We start from the raw sequence: 12,945 nt of genomic DNA on the forward strand, positions 1-12,945 counted from the left end.
TCCTATCTCTCTCCTGGAGGGAATGTTTGCTTAATAGTTTCCATGGACCTAAACCTCCCAGTGCTAGTCGAGTTTTTACCACTGTGACAATATGCCTCATGAAATTAACTTTAATGGAGAGAAGAGTTATTTTTATCTGATGGTTCAGAGGTTGTAACCACCGTTGTTTGATTCTTTTGTTGTGAACCACTGTGAGAACATGGTGGCGAGGGAGCATGTGTTGTACTGTACCAAAGATAATCATGACATGAGCCATGGAGAAAAAGTGAAAAGGCCACAGTCCCAGAGTTCTCTACAAAAGCATGGGCTCTAACTTCCTTCTCTTAGGTTCTACAACTGAAAGATCCAACTATTCCCAACAGCACTAAAGGCCTGTGACCTATCCTTCAGCAACACAGCACTGGGGGATGTTTAAGATCAAGCCATATGACTTCTGCAGAGAGAATTTTTCATACTCTTAATGTTTTGGAAATCAAGTGCTCTTGACTGTTTCAATCCTTCCAGACATTTAGACTCACAGAATGTAATAAAAATGTCAAGTGGTTTTTTCCTCTGGCTTATTTTACTCCCTGAGTACATAACCAAGTAGTCTTCTTTCTCATTCTTTGTATATTACTTTAGCACCAGCAGTTATTAATGAGATCCAGTGCTCATATATTACTCAGATCCAGTTTCTTAGTATTTCTGAAATTTGTCTCATTCTAAAAAGAGTACCAAAGGATCTCTGTGGAAGCTAAACTAATTAATAAATGCTTACTGGAGATAATAAGGACTAAGCAATAACAATGATTCAAAATTTACTGAGGTATATCCCTTTATCCATATCACTTTTATATACTATAATTACATTACAGGTTAATTTTTAAATATCATGTGCTTGGGTGAGTAGAAAAAGAGATGCACAAGTTGAAATGGTTTTAATTTTTTAAATAATTAATTTTATTTATAAACTGAAATCATTTTTTTCTTATACTGTATTCTGATTATGATTCCCCTTCCCTCAAATATTTTCATATACTCTACACCTCTCCACTCACCTAAATCCATATTTTTTCTTGGTCTCTTTAATTATAAAACAAACCAGCATCTTAAAAAATAAGAGAAAAATAAAATAAAATAAAATACCAGGCACACCTGAATAGGACAAAACAAAGAAACAAAGCTAAATGAAGCACAAGAAACATATATTAACACAGAGACACAGGCTCAGCTCACAACCAAAAATATGAAGTGTGTGTGTGTGTGTGTGTGTGTGTGTGTGTGTGTGTGTGTGTGTGTGCGCATGATAGTTTCTAGGAATTAGTTCTTAGCTTCCACTTTATCCATTCCTGATTCCACCTCTTCCATTTCTGTTTTGAACTCAAATTGATGGGGTTGGTTGCAAACACCTTTACCTCCTTCCTGTCTGCCCCCTCTGTCTGTCTGTCTGCCTCTCTCTCTCTCTCTCTCTCTCTCTCTCTCTCTCTCTCTCTCTCTTCCTCTCCCTCTCTCTTTCTAGTTCGGAATAACTTGTTATTATAATATATCTTCATGAGGATATTAAGGAACTAAAGGAATTTGCCTTTCTCAACACCATTCAAAAATTCTGTTATACTAATTTCTTACCACTTACCCTCCCAGATAGAATGGGAGGCAATTTGTCATTCTTTGCCTAAGTTCTTCATAAATTGTTGTTTGCGATTACTTCAAAAATTATCAACATGTGATTGAGCAATGCATGTAAATATAGATCGGAAAACAATCCAACAGAAAATATAAATTTTGTATTAACCATGGTGTCAATCAAAAGTAGGATTTTTATGATTTTTAAATTATTATTTACACTTCATGTATTTCCTAGATTGTCTAAAACTTGCATAGTTACAAAAAAGTTGTATGATAACACATAAAAATAATGAAGTAACACATAAAATTGCAGTTGTATCTCTGGGATTCATGAAATTACATTATCACTTTATCAGGCAAATAGTCATATAGAACAATAATGAAAATAAATTCACAATTTTTAATAACTGCTAGACTGGGTGTTTTTCTCTTCTAGGTTTTCTTCTCTAATGTCTGTTATAGGCATCATTAAACTGCCTGTAATAGTTAGACTACTTTGTAAAGAAAGCTTCATTGGAAAACCATGCTCAATTGTGTCAGTGTCATCAATGACACTAAAATTCAATTTGGATAAACACTCAATGCAGACCATGAAGCCAGGAAACCTTACAGTCTTTGTGTGGCCTTTACAATAAAATCTTGAAGACCCTTATCTTATAATTAAAGTTGATGAAACACTATTATTGATCCCATTCAGAAGCTTGTGGGATGCAGTCACCTTTGTGACTATATGTGAGTTCTCAGAGGGCATTAGATTAAATTACATACATCTGACCCCAATGGAAAAATACGGAAGGATCTCATAGTTTTTTGATGAATGTTAAAAAGAAACAAATCTGAAATCACAGACATCAAGAATAGAAGGGTATTTTCTTAGATATGGAGGCCAAAACAAAAATTGGTTTGCAATGAGACAGGTGCTGTTTCCAGGCTCAGAACTGCAGCTGTGTGGGATCTGTAGGTGCTGAGCTTTGTGTCACACAGTACTGACTGTGTGCTCTGAACCTGCTAAGATGGTAGACTTTAGCATCCACATGCTCTCTCTCTCTCTCTCTCTCTCTCTCTCTCTCTCTCTCTCTCTCTCTCAGTTTCTCTCTCTCTGTCACACACTCACACACACACATGAAGGGGGTGGAGAGGGAAAGGATGAGGGTGAGGGGCCTGAGAGTAATGAGTATTGCATAAGGATATGAGTATTTGGTTAATTTGAAGGCAGTTGAGTTTTCATTCCACACTGAATATGCACATTAAGACATCATTATTTGCACCTTATACACTCGTGTGTGTGTGTGTGTGTGTGTGTGTGTGTGTGTGTGTGTGTGTGTGTGTATTCTTGTACACAGGAATGTAGATTTTTTTCTTCTGCATGTCAACACAATATCTCTGTACTTTGAGAGAATGTGGAGACAAGGTTTTCACTGTGTAATTTCTTACATATTAAACTGTGCATCATTTCTTTCCACAGGAGAGTATTTAAATGTTCTTAGGTGTGTACATATTAAAAAACCTTTTCTCCACTCCCACAACAAATAAGCATATTTATCCATGTGAAGAGAGAGAGAGAGACAGAGAGACAGAGACAGAGACAGAGACAGAGATAACAGAGAGTCACAAAACTGTTGGTACCACTGATTTTGGGAAGGCAACATTTTGAATTAAGATATTAGACTTAGGGCTTGGTATTGGCTCAGTTTTTAAGTGCTTGTCACAAAATTGTGAAGGCCTGAGTTCAGTCCCCCAGAATCCACATTACAAACAAAACAAACAACAACAAAAACTATGCATATAATTCGTGGGGAAGCAGAATGAGGGGAATTCTTGGAGATTTTGCCCCTGAGAGTAGCCAAATCAGCAAGCTCCTGATACCATGAGAGACCTTTTTCTTGAAAAATACGTGGAGACCAATTGAGGAAAATACCATATCAACCCCTGACAACACAGATATATACATGTGCCCACACACAACACGCATACATACATGTGCTCACACACACAGAGAACATGCACAGAGAAAGAAAGCATTCTTTCTTGAAGTGTAGGAGGTACATTTCCTCTATGCTTAAAAGTAAGATTGGAATATGTTTATTTTTATTTAGTTGGCACTTCAGGTTTTATCTTGATTCTTAACTTCATTTTCCAATATTTTCTTCCCATAAGTAAGTGTTTCATAGTTTTCCCTCTTTAATAATCAAGGCTGTATATCTCACATTATCTGATTTGTTTGGATTTTCTGATAATTTTCCAAGCATAAGAATACTAAATATATTAATGAAAATGATATTGGAGTTGCAATGAGAATGCTGTGTCAGCAACTTTCTAGGGTGATACAAAAAAACTAAACATATAACATAAACTGTTATTTTTATTTTTCAACAGGTTACTTTAGTCTCCAGCAGAGGTACAGAAATGCCATCGGAGAATGCTGTACCACCTCCACACCCCCTTCCTCCGGATGGAGGGTGGGGTTGGGTAGTAGTTGGAGCATCTTTTATCTGCATTGGATTTTCATATGCCTTCCCCAAAGCTGTCACAGTATTCTTCAAAGATATCCAGGCAATATTCCATACTAGCTACAGTGAAATCGCATGGATCTCGTCCATCATGCTGGCTGTGATGTATGCAGGAGGTAAGGTTGTCAGTGTAGACCGATTTCTGGAATAAGAATATAGTTCTTTATTACTACATACTTGACACTGACCATGTCCATACGCTAAATCTCTTACTATATTAATCAGTTAAAAATCAATCGAAAGCCATAATTAGAACTGCATTTTTAGTGATTTTTTGATGATTTACCATCATTATCTGTTTTATTCATTTTGAGTCTTAATAATTGGTGGGTGGGATGGAGAATTATCTGTATGAATGAAGTTTGCCATATTATCAAGATTCCGAGTGAATCATTTGCTGTTCAGTTTGGAATGAACCCCATACCATGATATTGGGATTATTTCTCACCATTGCCATAGCTGGACAAAGCGCTTTCTTATAAGCACAGAATATAGTCCATTTTGCACTGCCCAGGACTGCATATACTTTCAAATTTTATATGTAAAATAATTCCTTAATGCTTTAGGACTCCCAAAATAATGACATCGTTTTATTTAAGTAGTTGCTTCCAATTATCTTGTTAGCGTCTATGTTAAAAGGAGAGTGTAAGTCATGAGAGAGAATGAATACATCAAACCACCCTGCTTTGGAATGTTAATGAAAATCCCTCATTATTATGTGACCTATTGTCTTTAAAACATTCTAAATAGTAGACCAGATTTTTATAGATTTTTTTTTATAAATCATTACTTAAATGTATGGGTTTTAGAATTTTAATTTGTCAACTGATAATTTAACTTCAAGGGACAGTTATAGACTCAGACTATAAAAATTCAAAGGTATCCTATAAATCACCTAATGTGACTATTTTATTATATATAACTAAAGACAATGGGATCCCTAGTGAGGGAGACAGAATATTAGCAATAATAACTAATATTTTATTAGAATTTGCAGGTGGTCAAGGCCTTGTTCTACACTTGATTCATGTGATATTTCCTAATACGCTTGACACCCTGAGAAATGATTGTCATATTTCTGTTCTGGGCATGAGGACATAGACAATCTAGCTTTCCAAAGTCACAGGGCACATTTCTGGATATAAAATCAAGCCTTCAGACATGTAGCCATAAGTCTCTCATCTCTCTCTGAACCATTTCTTTTGAAAACCCAATGCAGTGTTGTTGCCTTATAGTATTGACACATATTCCACCTAGCCGAGAGGTATACCAGTTATTTTTATGGTGTTTTCTCTCTAATGTACTACCAAAACAAACCTTTTATCCATAAATAATCCTATTTTACGTGTGTGTGTGTGTGTGTGTGTGTGTGTGTGTGTGTGTGTGTGTGTGTGTGTGATAAATGTGTTGGTGTTGGTTTGTATTTTCCACTTTATTTCAATGATTCTAGGTTAATAAGACTGACATGCTTAAACTGTTGAGCTTTTATTTGATTATCAAAAGTATCCTTTCAATTCTTTTGAAGCATGTATTTGAAGAACTACACTTTAAAAATACTCTTTCTTAGACTCACTTTTGGATGCTTGTTCTCAGGATTATAGAGGTTATCCTTATATCTACATATACATGGTTGTTGATATTTCGAAGTGCATCTTGTTCTTCTATAGCTCTTGTGTTCTTTGATGATACTTTGCTGGGTCAACCAATTTGCCTTGACCTGAGAGGTCAAGGAAAAGATTATGATACCTCTGAGGTCATGTTTTCCTCCCTTTTACATATAACAACATTGTTGTTAAGGTCAATAGAGGAGTCATCTTCTCTCAACTTTTGATAGCAATAATCATCATCATTATCCCCAGTTCTCAGTGACTTCAAGACATGTAAGTTCATCAATGTTCCCTGTGGTACCTGTGCTAACCCCTATGACTTTGTGCTGTTCTCGAAACCTACTCCCTCTATGAGACAAAGAGAAAGGACACAGCATCAAACATCATCTGCAGTATTTAGTGTCCAGGCATAAAATTTATGAGCTTCACTTGGTCAGAACTGATTATTGCCCTACACTGAAGCAGAGGGCATAATAATTGTGGGCTTCCTGGAAGAAAAATGACAACTGAATAACATCCAGTATGTCCTGGTCAGAACTTCTACTCAACAGTCGTTCTCCACAAGCAAAGGAGAGCTGGTTTATGGAGCTGCCATCGTCACGGCAAGGACTGTGAACTGGCCAGATCAAAAAGGGGTGTGAGAATGATGAACGGCATTATTTTAATTTAATTCAATATTGTTTTAATGTTCTTATGCTACTTAGAGTGACATCTTAATGTTTTACTAGACTCATTATATATAAATAATTTTATGTGTACATTTAGTTCCTTTTAAAGATAAGTGTAGTATAAAATTGAAGAGGCACAAAGGGGAACTTGTTTTGGAGACAGTGTCTCATATATCCCATGCTACCCTTGAACTCATTGTGTAGATGAGGATGGAAGGATGACCATGAACTTCTGATTCTCCAGTTTCCACCTTCTAAGTGCAGGTTATGTAGTTTGGGGTTTGAACACAGGTATAAAGTCTAGATAAGTTCTCTACCTACTGGATTCCATCTCCAGCGCTCAAAAGAAAACTCTTGAAATTAATAATAGTAATGGTAATTTGAAATTTATAATTTTTGGAAAGATCACTAAAATATTTAGAGTAATAGAAAAATTATGTTTAAATCAAAGTGAATAGGTGATTTGTTTGTGGTTGCTTTGTAAAAATACTATCTAGGAAACAATGATGTCGAGATTTGGAGAGTTACAACCAAGCTCCTCAATTATGCAGCATTTTATAGGTCATTCCTGGCTACGTAGGGAATTATACTGCTGTCTGGTGTTTAGCTTAAAACTGTAAACACAGCCCAAGGTCATTGTATAGTGGGAGGAAAATCCATTAAATGATACATACTGCTTGATGTAGAGTTTATCCATTCACATAGTTCCTCTCATACTGCCTAAGTTTTATGTCTTATCCCTATAACCAGGCTTTAGTCTTTGAACAAAAGAGTATTTTACACTAGGCATGCTGATGCACAACCAGTATCCCAGTACTCATTAAGCTAAGGCAGGATGTGTACCACAAGCTTAGGGATAGCCTGGTCTATGTAGCAAGTTCTAAGTCAATCAGTGCTACACATTGAGAAGCTTTCTGAAAAAAAAAATAAAGGGGACAGGTATGGTGGTGCATGCCTTTAGTCCCCATACTCAGAGATACAAGCAAGCAGGTCTCTGTGAGTTTAAGGCCACCTTGGTCTACACAGTGAGTTTCAGGAAAGCCAGAACTATATAGGGAAACTCTCTGAAAATAAACAAACAAGTAAATTAATAAAAAGAGCAAGGGTGTCTGCTGGGAGATTGTGTCTTCTAAATATAAGAGATGCTGTAGCCATGAAATCTCAGCAATATGCATGAATAAAGCATGAACAGTTTCAATGCCAGTTGACAATGCAATGTGGATGGGTGAAATTTTGTTGAACCCTACCCCTAGATGAGAAGCTATAGTCAATTAATGACTGATGAGAGAAGGGATACTAATCTTCCCCAGGGATGAGCCTCCTAATTGGTCATGGTTACCTAATGCCAAGTGGTCAGCCCCACAAACATACACATACAAATAACACTAAATGGACTACACAAACACACACACACATACACACACACACACACACACACACACACACACACACACAGAGAAGAGAGAGAGAGAGAGAGAGAGAGAGAGAGAGAGAGAGAGAGAGAGAGAGAACAATAATAGTTAAAGATAAAAGAGGCCATGAATCTGAGTCCAGGGGACAATGGGACGTGTTGAATGGGAGGAAAGTAAAGGGAAATAATATAGAAATGATATAATAATATAATATAATTAAAAATGTATGGTAAGGATGCTGAAGTTATCTTTCCACAATTGATGAGTTCTGGTGTGGATGCACGAAGGGGAAGACTCTGTTCTATCTAAGGGGCAGGCCACTGAGAGTTTGATCACTCCAGGGAATATATAGATAACACAAATTGGTCAAATTGGACTTGTTTTTTTGGGGGCGTTTGTGGTGGTAGTTTTCTTGTCAGGGGATGACTTGAAAGAGAACAAGGAGTGGTATATGGAAGGGTTTGATATGAGGAAAGGGAAGGGAGAAATTATATAATATTTTAAAAGAAAAGGAAAAGAATATATTTATAAATCTAAGTAACAGAAATTATGTCTAGGCTACATTCCACAGAAAACATGGTGACAGATCCATGAGAGCTTTAAAAGCATCCTCAAAGTGTACCCACTTTTAATGATTTCTGATGAGTGGAGCATTGACTAATCTAATGGAGAATAAACAGAAGTGTGGTGTCTAAGCCAGAATCAGAAAAACAAAAAAATCGTTTCATTTATTTGTGATGGCTTACAAGTTCTTTCTGGCTAAAAGCGGTATCATGCATTAAAAGGCACTATGGCTTTACTTTATAAGTCACATAATGTAAGATTTATTCATTTAAGATGTGAGGTTATCAATTTTTGATATATCCATAAAGTTGGGTAAATACAGTCCCAATTAATTTGAGAACATTGTCATCACTTCAGAAATAAATATTGTAGACCCTATTAGTTTTTTCCTATGACTTAACCTTCTGTCATTATGAATGTGCTTATTCCTAGCAGTTTTACAAATGTCCTTTTTCATAACCTCCTTTCACAAGGTGAATTCATATTATAGAATGAAACAACTTTTATTACCCTCAAACCCCTTTTATCGTGGTTTCTATTGGTAATTGTGTATAACATCGCACATAGTTCCCTCTTACAGAGGACAAAGTCAATATTTGATTCAAAATATTTAAATTTTTGCCTTCTGTTGGCAAGACCTCTACTTATGGAGGCTTTTCTTGGTTGATGATTATAAATTCATTCAAAGACCATGAGGTGAAAAAGCATACAGTTTAGTGTGGAGCATAATGAAGTAACTGAGGTTATATTCAACACAGTGCTAACTGCATTTTCCCAGAGAATGCCTAGGATCTGACACACTCATTAGGCCTTTGCATTCCACCTATTAATCACTGCAGTGGGGTCACCTAGAAATATGGAGTGTTGTTCTAAGGTCTGGCCTGTGATGTCAGGGCTAGAGCCTCTTGTCGTAATTAGTTGGCATCTGTGCCCTAGTAGCAAGGCATTATCTTCCCTTCTGATGCCTAAATTAAAAATGAAACTAATAAAAGGTATGCAAGAGAGTGTGGAAAAGAATGCAAATTACATTGATATATTACTTCATCTTTAGAATAATGGTACTACAATACAGCAACCCATCTGGCTACCCATATGGTCTCCTGGAGTTCTAGCAAATTTCGGCAAATAGGTCAAGCAGAGTGGTCATCCCATTAATACAGCACTAAGTAGAGGCAGAAATTGTAATATAATCTTAACTTTCTGTTTTATTTAAATGAATGTGGAATTTATTGCCTGAACAGTGGTGGCAAATGATGGTGTTTTAGTGCAAAACTTGTGTGTTATGCTGTTGAGAGATAACACAAGGGTGAAAACACAAAGGGCTTCCAAATACAAATTTTGGTTAGTCAGTGCATATGATTACTTCTCTCTCTCTCTCTGTGTGTGTGTGTGTGTGTGTCTGTGTGTGTGTGTGTGTGTGTGTGTGTGTGTGTGTGTGTGTGTGTGTGTGTGTGTTTCCCACTAATTCAATTTGGATGGAAAAAATCATTGTGGCAAATAGAATTGACTTTGCCACCCTAGAAACTTGTTCTGTTTTATGAGGGATATGACTACCAAATGTGATAAAGAAAGGACATTGTTTTATTATGGACCACTGAGAAGAGAGGATCAAGCATCAGACTATTGAACTTATTTTCCTGGAGGTTAAGAAGCAGAAGGTTTTAGCATAGCAGATTGGTGGACATTGTATATGGTTTGTATATGTTCTTCTTAAGATTTAAATAAAGCTGTTATAATAATTTGCTTTGTGCTTTATAGTATCTGCATATTTGGGGGAGAACATTAATCTAATTCACATAATAATGTTCTCCTAACAGCAATAAAAGTGAAGGTCATTCTCTTCTTGTGTTTGAGATAGCTAGGGCTTTCCTGTTAGCTCTTTAAATCCCAGGAAGTGTAGCAGGTCTACTTAAGCACTCCAGTACATATCATGCTTATGCCATATTAACTCTCTTTTATCCATGAGTGTTGCTGAAGATTTCCTAGGAAACATGGAACAGTGTGGCAGAAATTCTTATGCCCATTGCATATTCATGTTTTCCTGTATTCCTAGGTTCCCTTCTCTTAGGTTAAGGCCAAGTTACTGATTTTTCCAATGAAAAGTATCTGAAGAGTATTTGTCACCCTTGGATACCCCATGGACAAACTTCCTTTGTCCTAGCTACAAGGGAAGTCCATGGCCTAAAACCAGACTTTGAAACAGGTATTGCATAACACTCTGATTTTGAGAGTTATTATGCAAAGAACCTAAACTATACTGGCCATTCGAATCTTGAAAGCTTGTCTGTTGGGTACATGAGTATATAACTTGTGCAAAATATTTCCTAGTAGCCACAGCAGACTATGAGATACAGTCATAGACTGTATCATTGCAGTGTCTGTACACTGACTACTTTGTTCAGTCTCTACTAAGGGGAATGTGGAGGAGCGTGGAATCTAACATAGATAGAAGTTCTAATGCCTATTGTCTCAGTCAGCTTTCATGGGAGTAAAGGTAGGAACAGGAAATTTTCAGTGAAGCAATGTCATTGTCTCTCCTAAGACAGAGATTGAGAGAGTTAAGAGTCAATGACACATTGCAGGTATCCTAGGCATTTGACAGTTTTCATGAATTGCTTTCATAGAAAGGGGTTATGTAAATAATATCAGATTTCAATTAAATGCACATTTGCCAGTTTTAAAAATATTTTATTGAGAACTTTGTACTTGTATGTATCATGATTTGATCAAATTCATCCCCCGTTCCATTCCCTCCTCTCTAGTTTCTCCCCATCTCTCCCACCACTGTTTGTTGCCAAGTTAATATGATCTGTTTTGTTTTTTCTTTTTTTGGAAACACATTGAGTAGTGCCTATATGTGTGCATGTGTGGAATCATCTACAAGAACTTGGTAGCTTTTCAAGGGCCATGCCCTGAAGAAAACTTACTTTCTCTAGCTGCATGGGATGGGACATAATAGGCTCCTCCCACATCTGTGCTTGGATTTTGGTGGCTTGATATTGTGCATGTAGTAACTGCCACTGTATAAGGCCCTGTTGTGTCCAGCAAATGCCATTTCATTGCAGAAGTCTGGTAGCACTTCTGACTCTTACAGTTGAAGACAGAGGTTTCTGTCCCACCTGGTCCCACAGCCACTTTGCCCCCAAATAAACACACAAAGACTTGTATTAATTTATGAAGTGTTTAGCTGATGCTTAGGCTTCTTATAGGCTAGCTCTCTCTTAATTATTAACCCATTTCTATTAATCTATGTATTGACACGAGGCTGTGGCTTACCTGTAATCCAACATGTTACTCCTTTGGCAGCCTGGTGTCTCCTTGCAGCCCCTCTCTGCCTTCTTCTTCCTAGCCTTCTCCTTGTCTCCTAGCCCTGCTTATCTTACTTCCTCTACTGGCCAATCAGTGTTTTATTCATCAACAAATAAAAGAAACATGCATATAAAAAAGCATCCCCCATCATACAGTCTTTCTTCCCCCTCTTCCAGGATGATCCTTAAACCTTGTGAGGGAGAGTTGTGATACAGATATTCCACTGAGAGCTGAGAACGCTGTAGTCTATTAGTCTCTTCACATTGACCTGTTGTAGGCCTCTCTCTCAATTAGTGCCTACTCCAAAATGAGGCTTTTCTGAAGAGGAATAAGAGATGTACTGATGGGCTTGAGGCACAAACGACAGTACCAAGCATGAGTTATGTCCTGTGCAGTAGGCTTTCAATATAATCAGAAAGGGGTTGGTTACTTCTATAACATTCCCAATACTGTTGCACTAGGTGGGTGCCAGGACAGTCTATACTATAGCTCAATAGATTTGTAACTTTGTAGGATTGCTGAATACTTCTCTCTACTAGCATCATAAAGAGAACCTTACAGTATTATGAAAGCTAGCCAGTGAAGATGAAGCTTTCAAGATGGTACCAGTTTTCTTTGTTCCATGTCCTATGATTCAAGTTTGTGGTATTTTCAGCAATATGGTCTTCTCACCAAGATGGGTGACAATAGCCTACAATGTTTGGGGTTCAATGGGACCATCTACAAATTGAAAAGAGGTAACTTATACCTGGAACTGGGTAATTATTTATTTGATAACTTGTGGTTTCTGTGAGAGGTATTTTCACTCTCCACCATAGGGTAGCATGATTTAATGTTTTTTTATATGTGTGCATGTAAATAATGTATGAACTGCCTACAATACCAGGTTCCTATATTGTGTTTGCAGAGGTCTTCAGTATTAGCTATCCCTTCCCATACTCCATCCTACGTACTTCCCTTGCAATCCCCACCCTACCTAATCCTTGCTATTCCACTATCCCCCCTTTCCTCCTCCATACCGTTTACATGGTGGTCTCAGCCCTTCTGTTGAGACCTCACGTGGCCCGTTAGTAGTTTTCTGATTCTCTGTGTAGACCAATGCAATCATATATATTCATATTTTCAAGGCTAGCTCCCACATATGAGAAAACATTTGGTGTCTGTCCTTCTTGGTCTGGGTCACCTCACTAAGAATGATTGTTTATATCTCCATCTATGTAATCTACAAATTTCATTTTTCAATAGCCAAATAATATCCCACTGTGTGGAT

General features: G+C 37.1%; 1 protein-coding gene across 3 annotated transcripts in view; it reads left to right on the plus strand.

Annotated features, from left to right (window-relative positions):
* The window catches only part of Slc16a7 (solute carrier family 16 member 7), a 153,165-nt gene that overhangs the window by 87,760 nt on the left and 52,460 nt on the right, over nt 1–12,945 (plus strand). For all 3 annotated transcript variants that reach the window (XM_027392274.2, XM_027392275.2, XM_035451556.1), the window contains one exon: nt 3,982–4,231. In XM_027392274.2, the coding sequence (XP_027248075.1) occupies nt 4,012–4,231 (220 nt within the window). In that variant the 5' untranslated portion in view covers nt 3,982–4,011. The remainder of the gene's footprint in view (nt 1–3,981; nt 4,232–12,945) is intronic.

The sequence above is a fragment of the Cricetulus griseus genome (assembly GCF_003668045.3).
Source record: "Cricetulus griseus strain 17A/GY chromosome 1 unlocalized genomic scaffold, alternate assembly CriGri-PICRH-1.0 chr1_0, whole genome shotgun sequence".
Taxonomy (NCBI): domain Eukaryota; kingdom Metazoa; phylum Chordata; class Mammalia; order Rodentia; family Cricetidae; genus Cricetulus; species Cricetulus griseus.